Source organism: Pygocentrus nattereri, chromosome 1 (assembly GCF_015220715.1).
Source record: "Pygocentrus nattereri isolate fPygNat1 chromosome 1, fPygNat1.pri, whole genome shotgun sequence".
NCBI lineage: Eukaryota > Metazoa > Chordata > Actinopteri > Characiformes > Serrasalmidae > Pygocentrus > Pygocentrus nattereri.
This window is the reverse complement of record NC_051211.1, coordinates 56,541,204-56,561,203: the sequence shown is the minus strand read 5'-3', so window position 1 is coordinate 56,561,203 and position 20,000 is coordinate 56,541,204. Positions and strand designations below refer to the sequence as shown.

General features: G+C 44.0%; 2 protein-coding genes across 6 annotated transcripts in view; one reads left to right on the top strand and one right to left on the bottom strand.

The window, feature by feature from the left end:
- cacna2d4a (calcium channel, voltage-dependent, alpha 2/delta subunit 4a) overlaps positions 1-20,000 on the top strand; it is a 230,781-nt gene that overhangs the window by 126,713 nt on the left and 84,068 nt on the right. The gene's annotated exons all lie outside the window — the stretch shown is intronic.
- The window catches only part of lrtm2a (leucine-rich repeats and transmembrane domains 2a), a 97,168-nt gene that overhangs the window by 63,058 nt on the left and 14,110 nt on the right, over positions 1-20,000 (bottom strand). For all 3 annotated transcript variants that reach the window (XR_005130856.1, XR_005130855.1, XM_037542292.1), the window contains exon 2: positions 14,584-14,777. Coding sequence is in view for 1 of the 3 variants with exons in the window: in XM_037542292.1 (XP_037398189.1) it covers positions 14,584-14,644 (61 nt within the window). In the remaining 2 variants the exon portion in view is untranslated. The remainder of the gene's footprint in view (positions 1-14,583; positions 14,778-20,000) is intronic.

Below are 20,000 nucleotides of genomic sequence, written 5' to 3'. Positions count from 1 at the left end.
CTGAACACAAAGGACTAAACACAAAGGACTGAGCACAAAGGACTAAACACAAAGGACTGAATACAAAGCACTGAACACAAAGGACTGAACACAAAGGACTGAACACAAAGCACTGAACACAAAGGACTGAACACAAAGCACTGAACACAAAGCACTGAACACAAATGACTGAACACAAAGGACTAAACACAAATGACTAAACACAAAGCACTGAACACAAAGCACTGAACACAAAGCACTGAACACAAAGGACTGAACACAAAGCACTGAACACAAAGGACTGAACACAAAGGACTGAACACAAAGCACTGAACACAAAGGACTGAACACAAAGCACTGAACACAAAGCACTGAACACAAAGCACTGAACTCAAAGCACTAAACACAAAGCACTGAACACAAAGGACTGAACACAAAGGACTGAACACAAAGCACTAAACACAAAGGACTGAACACAAAGCACTGAACACAAAGCACTGAACACAAAGCACTAAACACAAAGGACTAAACACAAAGGACTAAACACAAAGGACTGAACACAAAGGACGGAACACAAAGCACAAAACACAAAGCACTGAACACAAAGCACTGAACACAAAGGACTAAACACAAAGCACTGAACACAAAGGACTAAACACAAAGGACTGAACACAAAGCACTGAACACAAAGCACTAAACACAAAGGACTGAACACAAAGCACTGAACACAAAGGACTGAACACAAAGCACTAAACACAAAGCACTGAACACAAAGGACTGAACACAAAGGACTGAACACAAAGGACTAAACACAAAGCACTGAACACAAAGCACAAAACACAAAGCACTGAACACAAAGGACTAAACACAAAGGACTGAACACAAAGCACTAAACACAAAGCACTGAACACAAAGGACTAAACACAAAGCACTAAACACAAAGGACTGAACACAAAGCACTGAACACAAAGCACTGAACACAAAGCACTGAACACAAAGGACTGAACACAAAGGACTGAACACAAAGCACTAAATGGAAGGATGGCAGTGATTTGTGGGTTTGTGCTCGTTTCTTTGAGTAATCGTTTGAAGTTCTGTATCCGTAGATTTTCCCTCGTAACTTTTAAAACTGTCGATTTTTGACGGTGATTTATCAACCAGTCTAGTTTCTGCAAATTTTGCTAATTTATTTGTTTTTGCATCCTCCCTGTAGAAATAGCAGCATCAGTCGTGCTTGCAGATGGCTCTCATATTATAATTCATATGTTAATTATTCAGTGTAAATTATGGGTGTGGATTTATGAAAATGTATTTCACAAGTGCGCACATGCCTCCAGGCTAGATTTCTGTTTTACACAGTGGATGGGAGCTACCTAAGGCAGGGCAATATGACAGTATATATCATTATTGTGATGAATTATGTCACAACACAGGACTATATGCTTTTCTGGACATACTGTGTTTATCGTCAGTGCTTGTAGACGCTCACAGACGACATGTTTCATTATACAGAGAGCAAAATTAGTGACGACTAACAGGATTTAGTGCCAAATATGGACATTTTTAAAATATAGGGCTGTTCCAACTGATCAAATCTCTGGTTTCTAATTTATCTAATTTCTTGATGTATCGCGATATTATATTTTTGCCATATTGCCCACCTCTAGAACTGCCGTCCTTATTTGATATGACCTCTTCTAAGGGGTGACCAGCGATGTGCTGTATGTGTGTCCACATCTTTCGGGCAGAGGAACCCTCTCGCCATCAGAGTTCTAGGGAAAACGCAGCCTTTTAAAGAGGACACGTTGGCGGTGTTGATATCAGCATCTTTAACTGATTATAATCTCCAAAACGCACCCATGAATAACAAACAGCGAAGTGAGGCTGCTCCGTGCCCTCTGGCTCACTGTGTCCTCTACATTAAAGTGTGAGTGCCGCCCTGAAAGCAGGAAAGCGAGTGAGACGCTGTGGCTGTGAGCTGAGCTTGAAATATTCATCCCAACCTGATGGGACCGAATGTGTGTCAGACTTGGGCCGCGTTCACGTTTCTCGTTTGGGTTCCCACTGCCCACCTACCACGTTAAACGATTTTACCCTGTCTCCTCCTGCTTTACACTCGTTAAAAGATGGTACTTCAAGGGTTCTTTAGTAAAGACAGTGGTTCTGTATAGAACCATGAACACTCAACGAACATGCTGAAATGATTCTTCAGATTGATGGAGAATATGTTGTATATGGGTCTAAATTTAGGTTTGTTCTACCTCTAGGTGATGTCATTAGGAAGTACAGTATAAATTTTCACAGCTGTGCTTGACGACACCCAGCTATACATCTCCATTCCTTCTGAAGATCAAGACTCTGTAGACAGACTGACCAGCTGTGTGGCAGATGTTTCTCAGTGGACGTCGCAAAATTTTCTACAATTAAATCATGAAAAAACTGAAATACTGATCGTTGGTACAGAAACTCAGAGAAAATGATTCATGAGAAACTTGGTTGCATTAGCTTCTTAAACCAAACCTGTAGTAGAAACCTGGCTGTGATCTTGGACTCTGGGCTCTGTTTAATCTGCATGTAAACACAGTCACTAAAGCAGCTTTTATCATTTGAGACAATCAATCAAGTTCAGGTTTTTCTGTCTCAGAGCGACGCAGAGAAACTTGTTGATGCGTTTTTTATTACCACAGCGTTGATCACTGTAATGGTCTCCTTACTGAACTTCCTAAGAAAACAGCTCGGAGAAAATACATCAGCATCCTAACAAACACAGCACAGAGATCAGATCAGTCCGGTTTAAAAGAGCTGCACTGCACATAAATTATTATTATTATTATTGTTGTTGTTGTTGTTGTTGTTGATGTTGCTGTCAAAAAGTGTGGTATATGGTTCTACATAGATTTATCATCACGGGAAAAAGATAATTGATTTATTTGGACACAGCAGCTGTTCTTTACACTGGGAAAAATGTATAAATCTACCAATAGAAATGCTTCTTGTTCTTTACACTGGGAAAAATGTATAAATCTACCAATAGAAATGCTCCACAAGTACTTGAAGTAAGCCCTGTGATGGACTGGCAACCTGTCCAGAAGGAGAAGCGGCTTAGAAGATGTGTGTGTGTGTGTGTGTGTGTGTGTGTGTGTGTGTGTGTGTGTGTGTGTGTGTACTTGAAGTAAAAGCTCTTACATTAACTTACATGAAAAATTCAGAATGCTCTGTCTTCTCCTGTGTAATGTTACTATGGAGATCCTTGTTCTTCTCTGGACAGCGACAGTATGTTTGAACAACGATGATGTATTTAGGCTAAAGAACGCCGTGAGAAATCGCCCACAGCACCACACAACCAGTGATGCGTCTCGTGACCTCACTAGCGTGCAGCAGCATAGCCAATCAGCATCACTTCACCTCTCTGCTATTTATCTGTATCAACGTTCTATTATTAGCTAATGACACTACAGAGCGTCCAGAGGTCAGACAGAATTAAATTAAACCCCACATAGGCAGCTGTGCTGGGCTGCGAAGCACGTTGAGGATCCAGAATGATTTGCTTGGATGAAGTGCAGTGAATGCTGTTCAGACTTAATGGTGCTAATAACAAAAATGGTGCTAAGTTTCTGGAAAGCTGAAGCTCCTTATTCCCTTTTTGTTCCAATAATCTTTTCCACCCTAAATGGAGCAGCAGTTATATTCTGGTGCCTGCAGAGGTCTGCACCATTCTGCTACACCATTTAAGGTGGAGCGGAAGATTCAAATAAAAAGCCACCTTAAGCTTTATATGTAATTTCTCTGCTCTTTTGTCTCATGATATATCCCATACAGTCGCCCTCTGATTGTCAGACACTGCTGGAATTGGTGTCCCAATCCATATGGTTCTTAATCCATAGGGTATAATGTGATGTCGGCTCACCCTTTGCAGCTATAACAGCTTCAGCTCTTCTGGGAAGGCTTTCCACAAGGGTTAGGAGTGTGTATGGGAATTTCTGACCGTTCTTCCAGAAGCGCATTTGTGAGGTCAGACGCTGATGTTGGACGAGAAGGCCTGGCTCACAGTCTCCACTCTAATTCATCCCAAAGGGGTTCTATGGGGTTGAGGTCAGGACTCTGTGCAGGCCAGTCAAGTTCTTCCACACCAAACTGGCTCATCCACGTCTTTATGGACCTGCTTTGTGCACTGGTGCTCAGTCATGTTGGAGCAGGAAGGGGCCGTCCCCAAACTGTTCCCACAAAGTTGGGAGCGTGAAATTGTCCAGAATCTCTTGGTGCTGAAGCTTTAAGAGTTCCTTTCACTGGAACTAAGGGGCCGAGCCCAACTCCTGAAAAACACCCCCACACCATGATCCCCCCTCCACCAAACTTTACACTCGGCACAATGCAGTCAGACAAGTACCGTCTCCTGGCAACCGCCAAACCCAGACTCGTCCATCGGATTCCCAGACGGAGAAGCGTGATTGGTCACTCCAGAGAACACGTCTCCACTGCTCTAGAGTCCAGTGGCGGCGCTTTACACCATTGCATTCCACGCTTTGCATTGCGCTTGGTGATGTAAGGCTTGGATGCAGCTGCTCGGCCATGGAAACCCATTCCATGAAGCTCTCTACGCTGTTCTTGAGCTGATCTTTCGGTGAAGTTACTCAGAGTGAGCCTGATGACCACGACTGACCTGTTACTTCAGCAGAGAGTAATCTGATTGTGAACAGACTGTGTCAGATATTTTGGGTGTCAGTTCACCTGCGGGCGGGAGCTGGACAAAGCGTTTTGTTTCCTGCACAAACAAACCACAAATCATGCAGGACCTGCACATGAATCCACCTTGTACATACTCCAGATCAGTGGTCACCAACCCTGGTCCTGAAGATCTACATTCCTGTGGAGCCCGGTTCCGACTCCATTCTTCCACTTGTGCTCCACCGTGTTAATTTCAGCCTCCCTCGATTGCCTGGATTACCTGCATCACTGTTAGGCGAGGGAAGGGGCAGCATGTCAGATGCAGGTTGGAACTAAACTCTTTAGGAAATTAGAGGGTTGGTGACCACTGGGTGTGTAATACAGTGTGCACTGTAAGAGGAAAGTGCATCGTCTCCCTCCGCCCTCTCTGATCTTATTTTCCTATAATCCTTCATCAAAATATAATGACTTTTTCTGCCTCACACAAATCTCTTCAGTTTTGATTACATCATTTGATCCAGTTGTGATGTTTATTGCCCTGTAATACCGTGATTCGCTCACGGATATGCCATGCCGCAGCAGGAAAACGTCTTATCGTTTCCCGTTCACACTCATTCCCTCGCCCTCGTCTACTTCTCGCTCTCCCTGACACTTTTTCTCATGAGATAAAAAGGCTGTTTGGTTGAATATTGTATGTTAGCGGTGGCAGCATGAAGGTGACTCTATCCTGCTGGTGAAACTCGGTCTTCTTTGGGCAGTCGGGCGCCTTCGATTTTCTGTAAGCGTTTCCATAAAAATATTGATAAACGCACTGTCAACACATATCAGGATGACTCGGAGCGGTTTTCTCCCGCAGTCTGCAGGCTCTAGCCTTCTTCACAAAGCGGCGACAGGAATTAATGAGAAGCTGAGCTTGTGTATGTGTGAGGGAGAGCATATGTGAGGGTGAGATACAGAGAGTGAACTGAAACATCTTGAAGGGGAGACCAGAATAGCATAAGCGACAGCAGCTTAATGTATTATGGAGAAAAAAAGGGTGAATGTGTGCTGCCCACCCTTCACTGTGATGATGAGAGGAGGAAAAGCAGTTGGACTGTAAACAATGTGTGTCTTTCTTTAAGACGTGCAGGCAGTGGTACGTTATGGTGACTGCGAATAAGCAGCTGTATCTTCTGTCTTTCCTTTTATTATTTTATCTCATATTTTCTGCTGTATATTGTGTTTTTCATGACAACAGACAGTCGTTTAAGCATTTCGCTGCACATTATCCTGCGTCTGGCTGTGAGCCTGATTTGATTTAAGTTGGTTTGAATTATACTCGTTTTGTCTGAAATATACTATTAAAATTACACTGAAATATGCTGGTCTGAGTGGATCAGACAGCAGCGCTGCTGGAGCTTTTAAACACCTCAGTGTCGCTGCTGGACTGAGAACCAAAAACATCCAGCCAACAGCGTCCTGTGGGCAGCGTCCTGTGGGCAGCGTCCTGTGGGCAGCGTCCTGTGGGCACTGATGAAGGTCTAGAGGATGACCAACACAAACTGTGCAGCAGCAGATGAGCTGTCGTCTCTGACTTTACATCTACAAGGTGGACCCACAAGTTAGGAGTGTCTAATAGAGTGGACAGTGTGTGGACACAGTGTTTAAACACTCCAGCAGCACTGCTGTGTCTGATCCACTCACACCAGCGCAACACACACTAACACACCACCACCACATCAGTGTTACTGCAGTGCTGAGAATGACCCACCACCCAAACAGTACCTGCTCTGTGAGGGTCCATGGGGGTCCTGACCACTGAAGAACAGGGTAACAGAGTATCAGAGAAACAGATGGACTACAGTCTGTAACTGTAGAACTACAGAGTGCAGCTATACAGTAAGTGGAGCTGATAAAGTGGACAGTGAGTGTAGAAACGAGGAGGTGGTCAGAATGTTACACCTGATCGGTGTTGTCTTAAGAAAACCTTGTATCTCCAAAATTGTATCTTTACAGGAGAAGGAAAAAAAAATCTACTTTTGTTTTAATGTAAGTCAATGGAACGAAACAAGTAATCTTGGGATGGAGGTTTTATATTTAAGCAGTAGAACCCGAGAGGGAGTGTGTTATGGTGAAATACCATCCCGGTGTCTGTAGATCATCTCAGCCGTGATGTTATTGGTGATAACTCCCTCCTCGAGTGCTCTACTGCTTTAATACAGCAGTTAAATAAATACAGTAAGAAATGAATAAACTGGCCGTGAACGCGGCTTTAATATGTTTTAATGTTCAGTTCCTTCCTCCTAATTAGAGCTCCTTAACGAGCAGCTCGCTGCTACGTCAGAGTAACGAGCTCCGCCCACTCGCTGCTCAGCCGGCAGTTCGTTCTCCAGCTCCTTACACTAAATTCCCAAACTGTCGTCGCCACTGAGCAGCTTTTCAGTCGGCAGCTGTGACAGAAGAACAGCTGAACAACCTGGAATCAGCCAGAAATGAACCCAACACCATTCGCCAAACTAAACGGGCTGTAAGAAGCTTCACAGACCGGCTGGAACAAAACAACATTAATACTGATCTGGAGAAACTGACCAAACTGAGCTGAACCTGATATTGGGTCAGTTTTACGGCTCAGTCTGATTTGGTTCGACTCTGAAGATCAGACACGTCTGGCGAATGGTGTTGGGTTCATTTCTGGCTGATTCCAGGTTGTTCAGCTGTTCTTCTGTCACAGCTGCCGACTGAAAAGCTGCTCAGTGGCGACGACAGTTTGGGAATTTAGTGTCGTCTCGTCTTCAGAGTCGGACCAAATCGGCTGTCGGTCAGATGTGGTCTTAACAGTGTCCGTTTTCTGTTTGTGGTAAAGTAAGAAGTGAAATCGTTCAGATGGCTCGAGCGTCTCCTACAGCTGTCAGAGTCGTTGCTTAGCAACAGCGTCTCAGCGGAGTGATACAGTGTTTGTGAATAAATGTTCTTGTGAATGATGTTCTTGTGAAATAACAGCAGTTAGAACGGCTCTCAACCAATCAGCTCACCTGGCCTGAACTACCTGTTGTGTGTATATATATATATATATATATATATATGTGTGTGTGTGTGTGTCATGAAAACTGTCTGCACCTTAGATATCAATTTGATTGATATATTATGTAGATACATATATGTAGATAGATAGATAGATAGATAGATAGATAGATAGATATCAAATTGATATCTAAGGTGCAGACACTTCCCCACCCCTAAGCACAAACATACACATTTCACACATTACTTTTCCTCCTCTCTTTCAGCTTTTCATGTTAAGGAATATAGAGGTTACATTAAAAACACTGCAGCGCTCCATTAAATCTTTAATAATGCTGACTTTGCTGCAGAACTTTGTTGTTTCTGAACTGGACAGTCTCTTTTGGCCAGTTGTCTCAGAGGCTTTCAGGCCCAGTGAAACTACTGAAGCAAAATGAATGCTGCACTCCAGTGTGCCGTGCTTAATTCTGAGGACATCTTCCCTCGTCTGTCTCGCCCACAAAGCCACATAAAGTCCAGATTAAAACCAGTGCATCATAGCTGGAGGTTGTGTTGGAATGCAGCGTAGAGCCTTCTGTTGTCCAGAGAGCAAATGCAGGGTTCTAGTATGACGGTCTCACATTAGGCTGGGAATATAAAGGCCGCCGAAGTTTCTAGGCCAACAGTTATTAAGTGGTGACTGTTTACAAACTGGTCATTCTAATCTTAAAGGAATACTACGCCGTTTTTCAGCCTAATCTCTGTCTGCTGTCTGTAACGTGGTCAATAGGGGCCATAATTTAGCTGTTTTGAACACTCGCAGCACAATGTATTGTCCATGGTACCGAACTGTCACTGTCCAAAGAAAAACATCTCCAAGACAGTAAGTGTACAGGTCGAGTTGGACCCTCATATTCAGCTGCTCAGACTTTCGTTCACTGGGGGCGTATCTGTTTTTAATTTCAGGACTGAACTGTAAAATACTGTAACGTCTGGGGTTTTTGGGAGAAACTTGATGACTTGACGTTAAAGTCCATAATGCAGCTTTTTTTAAATGCAAGCCACCACTCCCCCCACATCCAGGCTCTTCAACATAAAAGTCCTTGTAAGAATGAACTGAAAACAGCACAACATAAATATTTCTTCTCTTTAAAAAACTGTGCTTACAGCTACTTACAGCGCAGCGACGTCACATTTTGTCAGTACGTTCTTGCATATATTTATACTATATTTATATTTTTAGTTGCACTGTTTAAATGTAGCGCTGTCGCCTCACAGCGAGGAGGGCCTGGGTTCGATTCCCCGGCCGGGTGACCAGGGTCCTCTCTGTGTGGAGTTTGCATGTTCTCCCCGTGTCTGCGTGGGGTTCCTCCGGGTTCTCCGGTTTCCTATCACAGTCCAAAGACATGCAGTCAGGGAAATTGGACATGCTGCATTACCCCTAGGTGTGAATGTGTCTGTCTGTCTGCCCTGCGATGGACTGGCGACCTGTCCAGGGTGTATCCTGCCTTCCGCCCGATGACCACTGGGATAGGCTCCAGCACCCCCCCCGACCCTGTGGGAGAATTGGCTTAGAAGATGTGTGTGTGTGTGTGTGTGTGTGTGTGTGTGTGTGTGTGTGTGTTGTGTGTGTGTGTGTGTGTGTGTGTGTGTGTGTGTGTGTGTGTGAGCAGTGAAACTCACGCTAACGCGGAGCTGGACAGCATGTACTCCCAGCACGGCTGCGAACAGTGTCCCACCATACTGGACCCGTACTATGCCTGCAATGTCCAATGCCAAAACTGCAGAGCCCAAAATCTGGTATTTGGGACAGCCCTGTTTACATGACACAGCAAAATTGTTCTTAACTTGTTGTTCTTAAGAAGCTCTTTTCTAAGTAATTTTGGCCCATTCATCATGAAATGTTCACACAGTGTAAAAGAGTGCTGAGCTCAAATGATGTAGAAAATAAAAATCATATACTTTGAATTATACAACAGGTAGTTCCGGCCAGGTGAGCTGATTGGTTGAGAGCCGTTCTAACTGCTGTTATTTCACCAGAACATCACGATTTATTCACAAACACTGTATCACTGCACTGAGACGCTGTTGCTAAGCAACGACTCTGACAGCTGTAGGAGACGCTCGAGACATCTGAACGTTTTTACTTCTCACTTTGCCACAAACAGAAAACGGACACTGTTAAGATCACATCTGACCGACAGCCGATTTGGTCCGACTCTGAAGACGAGACGACGCTAAATTCCCAAACTGTCGTCACCACTGAGCAGCTTTTCAGTCGGCAGCTGTGACAGAAGAACAGCTGAACAACCTGGAATCAGCCAGAAATGAACCCAACACCATTCGCCAAACTAAACGGGCTGTAAGAAGCTTTACAGACCGGCTGGAACAAAACAACATTAATACTGATCTGGACAAACTGACCAAACTGAGCTGAACCTGATATTGGGTCAGTTTTACGGCTCAGTCTGATTTGGTCCGACTCTGAAGATCAGACACGTCTGGCGAATGGTGTTGGGTTCATTTCTGGCTGATTCCAGGTTGTTCAGCTGTTCTTCTGTCACAGCTGCCGACTGAAAAGCTGCTCAGTGGTGACGACAGTTTGGGAATTTAGTGTAAGGAGCTGGAGAACGAACTGCCGGCTGAGCGGCGAGTGGGCGGAGCTCGACACATTCCCTCTAGGGTTCTATTGCTTAAATATCCCTTTAAATAGAGGACTACTTCAATGTTTGCTAACTAGTTAATGAAAGATTTAGCCCTCTGCAAATTAGATCATAGCGTGCCACTGCTAGCAGTCATTCAGTGCGGACTGTATGAGCATTTTCCTGACATCCTCCTGAAGCCTCAGTCGTGTCCTCCAGACAGAACTTGTGTTGCTGGGCATTAAAACTGAAGTGCAGAATAGACTCCCTGCCTGGGCCTCTTCAGCTTTTTAATCAGGCACATATTAACACAGGCCTCCCTGCTCCATCTGTCTCGGTGTCAGCTGGTAATTTCTGTTCCCTTTACGAGTCGCTATGTGTGTGCGCGTGCCATGACAGAGGATTTAGCTAAGATGAAAGCCGTGGTGATTAAAGATAAAGGCAGCATCTTGAAATATTCAAGTTAAAGATGCTTTTAGACTTCTTTCTCTGTGTTGCCTGGTCCTGCTTTTCCATGCAACGTACTATTAGAGATCCACTCTGTGTCCTCATGTAATCATCCCTCACTTTTAGTTTGACAGCATGAAAGACTAATTCAGCCTCTGAGGCAGTAGATCTGTCTGTCACACACAACACCAATGGCTCTAAGTTGCTCTAAAGTTGCTTGAAACTTGCATGAAACTAAGGCTACGTTTACACAGCAGGAAAAGCGGCTCAAATCCGTTCTTTGTCTTCACATGTGACCCAGATGTGTGTCAGCGTGAAGAGATAAACACACTGAATCTGACATTTTCAGTTCCGATTTGAGACGCTTTCATATGGGACTGACATCCGATCCGTATCCGATCTGCAGCAGTGCGACTCAGTCTGAACAGCCAGATCGGAGTTCATGGAACTTTTACGTCAATCCAACTCGACATTCGTCATCATTTCACGCTGCTGAGACTCAGAAACATTTAGGCTGATGTTCCTGTACCAAAAAATTAGAAGGCACTTATCGCGACCGCTCTGTGAAAGAGATTTCGAAAGAAATGCCGAAATCATCAGAGAACAGTCAAAACTCTGAAAGCAACCCTTAAAGAATCCGAGGACACGAACGAGAGACGTGACTGTGGACAAATCATTTTTATATCAAGCTCAAACACATTCACATATGGGCCACTTGTACCTGCTGCCTGCTGTATAACGTAAAGCATCCCGCAACTCATTTGAAACTTCGCTGCAACTGTTGCGAGAGTCTCGCTTTTGTGAAGCAAGTTTCATGAAATAGCCAATCGAAATGCCAATAATGCATCACATGACCTTATACGTTTATTAGAAGGTTGTTGCTGCTTCTTTTTAGTTCGTACGTGTCCTGAGCCATGACAACAAACAAAGGCTCATCCAACAAACATCTAACGCTAAAGGCTATGTAAACGGCTCCTTCTGCCTCCTTTTCTCCTTCTTTTTTAGGCAGCTCATCATGTTAAAAGCCACATTATTCATTTTCTTCTCTCTTCACATCATTCATTTCACAGTGGAGATTCCTTTGAGAATCTCTTCCAAAATGACAAACATCACTTTAAATGCTGAACACACACAGACCAAAACAGACGCCTCTGTCAAATACACAGTGAAGAAGCCTGGACAGACTGAAATACAGACAAGCTGAAAAAACGACACAAATAACATGACGCAGACAGCGCTTTACTGCGAGAGGGTTTGCGCTTGGTACATGATGGGCAGAATAAAAGGGCTGCATGCAGTAAATGTGGAGTTTAAGAGACCACCGGTGGTCCCGGAACGCACCGGGTCATGTTCTCCATAACGTTCATACTCCATAAGCTCCATTCAGAAGCTGGGCGTCGTGTGAGGCTGTAGCTCTTCTCTCCAGTCTAATAGACGGTGACGTCATTTTAAACCCTTATAATAAAAGAAGCTGAACTCAGTTTGTTTTTCTACTGAAAGTCGACCCGTTTTTCCCCAAATCTGGGCTCTAAACTATAAACAGACGGCGTCTCTTCAGTGATCTGCTCTGGAAACATCACTTTTAGAGAACAACACAAAGAGCGGCGCAGATTTTTGGACTTTAGCAGTGAATTGTGAGCGTGTAGTGAAATGTGGAGATCATAAAACACACGTTCTGTTCATTTGAGGAGCTTTTACAAAAATAAACAAATAAATAAATAAATAAACACATTTATTTCATGCAGCTACTGAATAATCTGCCTTACGCTTTGGTCACTAATTCATGAGTTCTGTGCTTAAAAGCTCTTTGCATGGTGACATTGTTCTTCAGATCGATGGACAATATGTTGTATATGGTTCTATACAGAACCTTTTTGAGAATGGTTATAGACCAAAAGACGGTTCTGCCATTTTTACCATGCCAAACTTTTCACAATAGAGAACCCTTTTTGGTGCCATATAGAACCACGCACAACACATTCTCCATCAATCTGACGAACAACCTCACCATGCAGAGAACCATTCAAACATGAAATGCAGTGGTTCTTTGAGCGTTTATGGTTCTGTATAGAACCACTGTCTTTACTAAAACCCCCTGTTTTTAAAGGTGTAGGTTCTGTTGATGATGATGGGCTGCTCACCCTCTAGTGTAACGAAAAGGTTCCCCACATTGATGGAGAATGGGTTGTGTATATAGGTTCTGTATAGAACCTTGTTGAAAATGGTTCAGTATGACTCCAAAGAGGGTTCTGCTGTGCTTCTCATGCCAAGCTTGTAACAATAAATCAACCCTTTTTGGTGCTACACAGGAGTATTCCCGAAAAGATTCTATATAGAACCTTATACACGTTCTCCATCAACCCGAAGAACCATTTCACCACGCAGAAAACTGTCTGCAAATGGTTTGTGAACCATTGGCTTTACTAAGACGCCCTTGAAGAACCTTGAAGAAGTGTGTGTAGTGGTTTTTGTACAATGCAACACCTCCAGCTAGTATCCAGACTCAAAATCTCTCCAGAGCTGACTCGAGTCAGACTCGCATGAAGCAGCTTGTGAGCATTTCTTCGTGAATTCATTTACACATACACACTGACAGATGCCGCTGTGTCACTCGAGAGCAACAGTTGCAGCTCTGCTTGTGCGCGTGATGGGCGGAATGAGTGAACGTGAAAGGAGCGAAGTGACAGCCAAATAGCTCATTGTTAAACAGCACTGCCTCGTGTAGCCTCCGCTGCTCGAACACAAACGCTAAAAATGCAGATCTTTCCTCAGAAATGTCTCTGCTTCGTATATACACTCACAGATTTCTCTGGAATGCATTACTGTGCAAAAGCCTGGAAACCACCGAGAGCTCACAGACACCGAAACCCTGACCAAAGTCTAGACTTTGAACCCAGTGAGAGGGGCTAATCCACTAATACATATACGTGACTTCATTTTCCACCTTGAGCTGTCAGTGTGAGGTCAGTTGCTTGGGTGCACCTTTGACTGAGGACTCCAGGCAGGTGTTCTGTTTGCTTGCCCTCTGGTATCAGTATCACTGAATGCACTTGCTTCATTTGTTGGTTAATCATGTTGGTAAATAAACATACTGCACTGGAAAATTCAGAGACCCCCCGTCATGTGTTTAATTACCAGTTTACCATTTTACCATTAAGTACACGTTCATTCGTCAGTGTCAAAGAAAAGCAGGTAACGTGTTTAACAGAAAAGCACACAGAAGCCTCAACGACTAAATATAAATTCAGATTTTTCACTGTTTAGTTTGTCCACTCTCTCCCTTCATTCCAGCTTCCGTTCCTCTCAGGATCCTCACTTTCAGCTCCTCATAGAACCTGCAGACACGCCTCCAAAGCTCAGTCTGAGAAGCTGGTTGATGATTTTCTGACGTGATCAAACACATTCAGTGGTTCTTCTTGATCAGCTACACGTCCTTTCAGACCCACAGCGCTGAGTGGTCTTCTCACAGTGGAAGGATGGACAGAAACCCCTGTGGATGCTTTCAGATCTGGAGCAGCTTGATCTTCTCCTCTCTCTCAGAGATCAAAGCTTTCAGTGCTGCAGGGCAGTTTTGGGGTCGACCAGCTCTTCCAGGTGGTTGTTAGGAGGAATATTTTCTCTGTGGGTTTAAATCATTTTGGAAACTTTCTCTTAATTTCCTTACATTATCTTCAATCTGAGTGGAGATGAAATGACTGAAGGGTGGTCTCTGAGTGTTGCACAGTGCTGTGTGTTTGTGTGTAACGTGCTGCATCTTTAAGATGGAAGGCTAGACAGCTAGACTGGCCCAAGACCAACCAAGAAGCCTTATCTGTCTGTGGATCCTCCGTCAGGGCAGAGTGGCAGGTCAGTAGTTGCGTGATTGACTCACCAGGGCTGCTCTGAGTGCTGCTCCCAGAGCGGCTCAACACAGGCCCGGTGAAGAGCCGCATGGCTGCGCGTGTGCCTCTCAGCTGCGACTCGTCTGCGCCTGCGTTTGCCCGCCTCAGACCCAGCTAGGCATCGGTGTGCCTCGACGCCAAGCTTCACTGGCAGAGGCCGACAGTCAGCGATCTGCGATGGAGTCTGAAGGAGAGAGCGGCAGAGACAGAGTGTTACAGAGCGTGCAAAGAAAAATCGAGTCAAGTCGGAAATTCTCGTAAAAGGGATGTTCTTGCATTGTGGTGTTCTTTAGGAATCAGCAGCTTGTTCCATTTAAGTGTTTCCCCATCCGGTTCCCATTTTTTGAGGTTTTCCTACTCTGTCAAGCTGATGAAGTGCTTGGTAATTACGCCGTGAGCTGAATCGTGTCTGTAGGAGCAGGGAATTGTAAAAATGTGCAGGGCATGCGGCCCCTAAGGCTGGACCAGAGCGTGGTGCTGGACAAAAGCATGTGTGCATGAAGGTACAGTGCAGTTCCAAAAGGTGCTCTCGATCCTAGAGCGTAATGCTGACCAAATCATTTCATTTTCTTATATAAAGACGAGGTCAGACACCAAAGGTGATGCCACTGGGCCGAAGTGTGAAATATAACATCCATTGTTCAATCGTGCCACCTGGCCAGATTTGATCTTCAGTGATGGTCAGTATCACGATAAAATATCAGCACAGCATGTAACGTAGTCACACCGCAGCTTAAGGCAGAGAAAATCAACAGGAACAGGTAGACTAACTTTATTCTTGCTATAGGTTTAATAAATCGTACCTTAACAATCTGTAAACTGCTTCACATTAACACTGAGTTTTAAACACTGGTTGATGGGAACCAGACGTCCCCCTCTAAAAGCTCCTACATGAACTGGTTCTGGATTCACTGCCTGATGACGCTGAGACGCTGTTTTATGAGAGTTTTTGAGAAGATTTTGGCCTAAAACCTTTTAAATCACAGTAATGGCAGGGAGGTACAAGCACCAATAGTGCCCAAAAAAATGTTTATTTTCTGATTTACCATCATCAACATTACATATAAACGTACATATAAAACACGGGCAGGCTAGATCCTCCTTTCAACTAGTAAACACAATGGATATATTTGCATTGTGACATTTTGACCCTGGATCCTTTCATCTATCGAGAAAATCAATAGATAGTATGCTTCTTTACAAAATACCACTTTACAGTAAAATTCTGAACGATTTGTTTACATAACAGTAATTGAATTGTGCAGAAATGTGAAGAAACTGTGAAATTCCCCTTTAAGGTAGCCGATTTAGTTTTAACTAGCCTTGTGTTTGAAGCTGCGTGTGGGACATTAGGAGCCCTACTGAGTGGATCAGACACAGCAGTGCTGCTGGAGTGAGAACCAGAAACATCCACCCAACAGTGTCCTGCGGGCAGCGTCAGTACCTGCTCTGTGAGGGTCCATGGGGGTCCTGCCCACTGAAGAACAGGGTAACAGAGTATCAGAGAAACAGATGGACTACAGTCTGTAACTGTAGAACTACAGAGTGCAGCTATACGGTCAGTGGAGCTGATGAAGTGGACAGTGACACCTCTGACTTTTAAACGATTATTTGAGGCTTTACAGGGAAACTAAATCTTACATAATTCTGCTTTAACATCTTCCGTCCACAATCATTTAATCCCAATTCTTCTGGAGTGAGCGATGTTCCAGATGTTATTCATCTAAGATTCCCAATACGTTCATCGGTTGACTCCAGGCTCTGTGCTGTAAGTTGTCAGTATAGCTTTAAAGGTGTGAGTGGAAAGAGTTTCATGTGCCGACAGCCTAATGAGCTTAAACTAAACTCAATGCGGTTATATAACCAATCACAGAGCAGCATCTGAGACTTTATCATTCATCATCTACTGTCATCGTTTCTAAAGTGACTCAGCTGTTTCTTCACATGCTCTGTAAGCCGTATGAAAAGAACAGTGGTGGCTTCTGAGGAGCTTTTTGCCCCAGTGCCGTTAAAATATATCTGCTGCTCTGCAAGATTGTCAGATTGTTATTTTTTCACTCCCTGCTCCCTAGATCAACCGGGACGAGATATAACGGCCCAGAAGAGAGTCCACCGGCCAAGCTTTTAAGCTACATGCATACCGAGCGTTAAAAGCCTGTCACTGGGGCCCGTGGTGGTTTCACTTAATCAGATGTAGTCCCTTGGTCCTTTAGCTTGTGTGAATAATAGATGTGTGTGCATCTTATCAACTGCCATCTCTCCACTTCACAGGAGCTGTCAGTCTCCTTCAACTTGAATCGTGTGTGTTAGGGATAGACAGACGGGTTCTGTGAGGTTCTAAGCATATTTAATTGAATGCTGAATTAATCACTAATATATTTAGATAGATGGATGGATGGATGGATGGATGGATGGATGGATGGATGGATGGACGGACGGACGGACGGACAGACAGACAGGTAGGTGGACGGATGGACGGACGGACAGATACTTTATTGGTCCTGAAGGAAATTTATCAATTTAATAGGGAACTACACTGTAACGTAGGCATAAGCGTGAGTGGTATAATGTGAATTGTTGTGTTAGAGAATTGTTTACAGTGGTGGTGATAGGAACCGGACGTCTGAAGAGTAACGAGACAGAGTTAGATGCTCACAGTCAAGGTACTTGAATGAGGCTTTACTGAAAATGGGGATCATTTTCAGACGTGGCCAGGTAACAGGCATGGGTCAGGATCAGAGCTGAGCGTTGGCAAACAGAATTAAATCCAAGGCGAACTAATCCAAACATGCAAGAAATAAGGGGAAGTCAAAAATACAGAAAATCAGATTATACACACATCAGGCTAGAGAGCACGAGGGTGTCTACACACTAGAGAAACGTCAGAAACGCAGCCCCCAGTGTATTTACATTTACATTTACGGCATTCGGCTGACGTTCTTATCCAGAGGGCCTTCCGTTTTTTACACAGGGAGCTGAAGGTGGTGTTGGGAGTCTTGCCCAAGGACTCTTACTGGTGTAGTGCAGGGGGCTTGTCCAGGCAGGGGACTGAACCCAAGTCTACATGGTAGAAGGCAGAGGTGTTACCCACTACACCAACCAACCGCTATTTCAGTTAGGATGCTGTATTAACTCTAACAGACTGTATGCAGACAAAAGCCGCATCATCGAGCGTCGAAAAAGTTCAACCCATTTCAACTTTTGCTGCAACAGATTCTGACGTTACACCACCAAACTTTTCTTCCGACAGCCCATATTTTTGTTTCTGGTTCAAATGTTTTGTTTCTCGCTTGATTTGAAACTGTACAAACTCCGCCCCACTCTAGCCGTGTACACGCCTGCATGCGTCTGCACCTGTAGGCACCCTAAAGCTCTCACATGAGCACACAGCACCTGGCCTGTCCTGCCTGGTCTACTCTAGAGACCGGGTTTGTAAACCAACTACAAAATCACACGTAAACGGAAAAAGGTGACACGTATTAAAAGTCACGTGACACCGAATAAAGAATACAGCTAAGAGCTCTGGGAAATCGGGGTAAGAGCCGAAGGGCATCGAACGGCAAAACAGCACCCAGAGAAAACTAGTTTACCATCTTTAGCGTATAGACATAAAGACTCAACACCACTGCAGCGGAATACGAACCCGTTTCTCTAAGATAGACCATCTCATCAAACCAGTCTGACTGACTGTTTACATCTCCGTCTCTGACTTGTGTGGAAATGTAGAGCAATCTGTGGAATTCCTCTGTAACGGTGAATGAAGGGCAGACTGGTTGATGTCATTTCTATGCTAACTAGACCCCTAAAGGCTACATTATGCAAGTGAGCCAGTCAGTGATTCGTGAGCTGCGACCAGTCGCAGATCAAGTTCGCGAATCAAGATATTATATGAGTCAGAATCGCAGTGTATAGCAGTATAATCACAGCACTGTTACATGGTCCCTATGGTGCTGCCCTGCTAGCTCTCCTTCACTGTACCAAGAACACCTGGGGTATTCATGAGAAACTTGATGTCCAGTGAACAGCAAGCCTGTCATTAGCCTGTGGAAGTAATGTGAGTTAGCATGGCTGAAAAATACCCCAGCTGTGGGACACATGTGCAGAGAACATGTCACTTGCAGTAGAAATAAACTAAACTTTGCATTTACAGTTCTGTTAGTTAATGTAAGCACCAGTGCTGGACGAAGTTCACAAACCCTGTACTGAGTTAAAGTCGAGACCCCCAAGGTAAAATATTCCTCCAGTAAAAGTAGAAGTTCCTCCCTTTAGACCTCCACTGGAGTAAAAGTACTAAAGTATTTCCCTTCAAATGTACTTAAGTATAAAGTAAAAGTACTAAAAGAGGAATTCTGGCTCTGATGTCCTGTTATCATTTTTATAACCAGACTGGCTTCATGAACTCATTTCAGGTGAAAGTCCTCCAGCGTCTCTCTTGGTAAACCAGTCTTTTAATAGAACGTCATTAATTAGTGACGCTGACGTCTATTAAAATGATCAGAAGCACAAAACACTGAAGGTAAACAGTTTCCATCAGGGAGAACCGAGTGGCTCTGAAATCACTTTTTACACACAAGCAAAGTTTCAGTTTCAGATTTATTTACAACTTAGTTCCAAGTTTAAGTTGAATAAAAACTGGCTTTAAACTCAGGATCACAGATGGGCTCCTTTACTATGTTGATCTGTAGGCGTCTGTTCATAAACATAAACCAGCCCAAACTCATTTACTATAAAATGAAATGGTGTTTGTAGAAATTCAGAAAAAAGCCGCGTCAGTCTCGACTGCATATGTGGACATATTTCTATATTGAGCTCTATTTACACAAAGTTAGGTTAGTTCATCATTTATGTTGAACAGACTCTCCCAAAGTTTTACGCTGCTGCGCTGACGTTGAACCGCGTGCTGCACTGGGTCGGTATGACCAACAGGTCAAAACCAGCTCTAAACAAAGTGACCGCTGGGCCCTGATTGGTGCTCTGGCTTTGCGCTTCTTTCGTTTTGACATGTTACGTTTTTATACACACAGAAACCAAAAGGAACGACAGATTTCTCAAAATGTAGGAGGAAAAAGTCGGATATTAGACTCTGAAATGTAGTGTAAAGGCCGACTGGGATGAGCTGAGCTGAGTTCCGTGTTGCATGTGGTTGGAAGCTGTGTGAAATTGTAAAATCCCTGTTGAGTGAACAGGGAATGCTATGATTTTGATCATGTACTGTGCACACAAACAACTGCAGGCAGAATAGATGAAGTAATAAGCAGCTTTAGTGAATCAGTGATTGCGGAGCCAATTTTCAGTGTGTGCTTTTAACAAATATTTGTTTTTTTAATTGAAAATAAATAAATGTGCTTGAAAAACTCCCTTTTCTCTTTCCCCAGTGCCAAATAAGCTAGTAGGGAAAAAAGGCAGT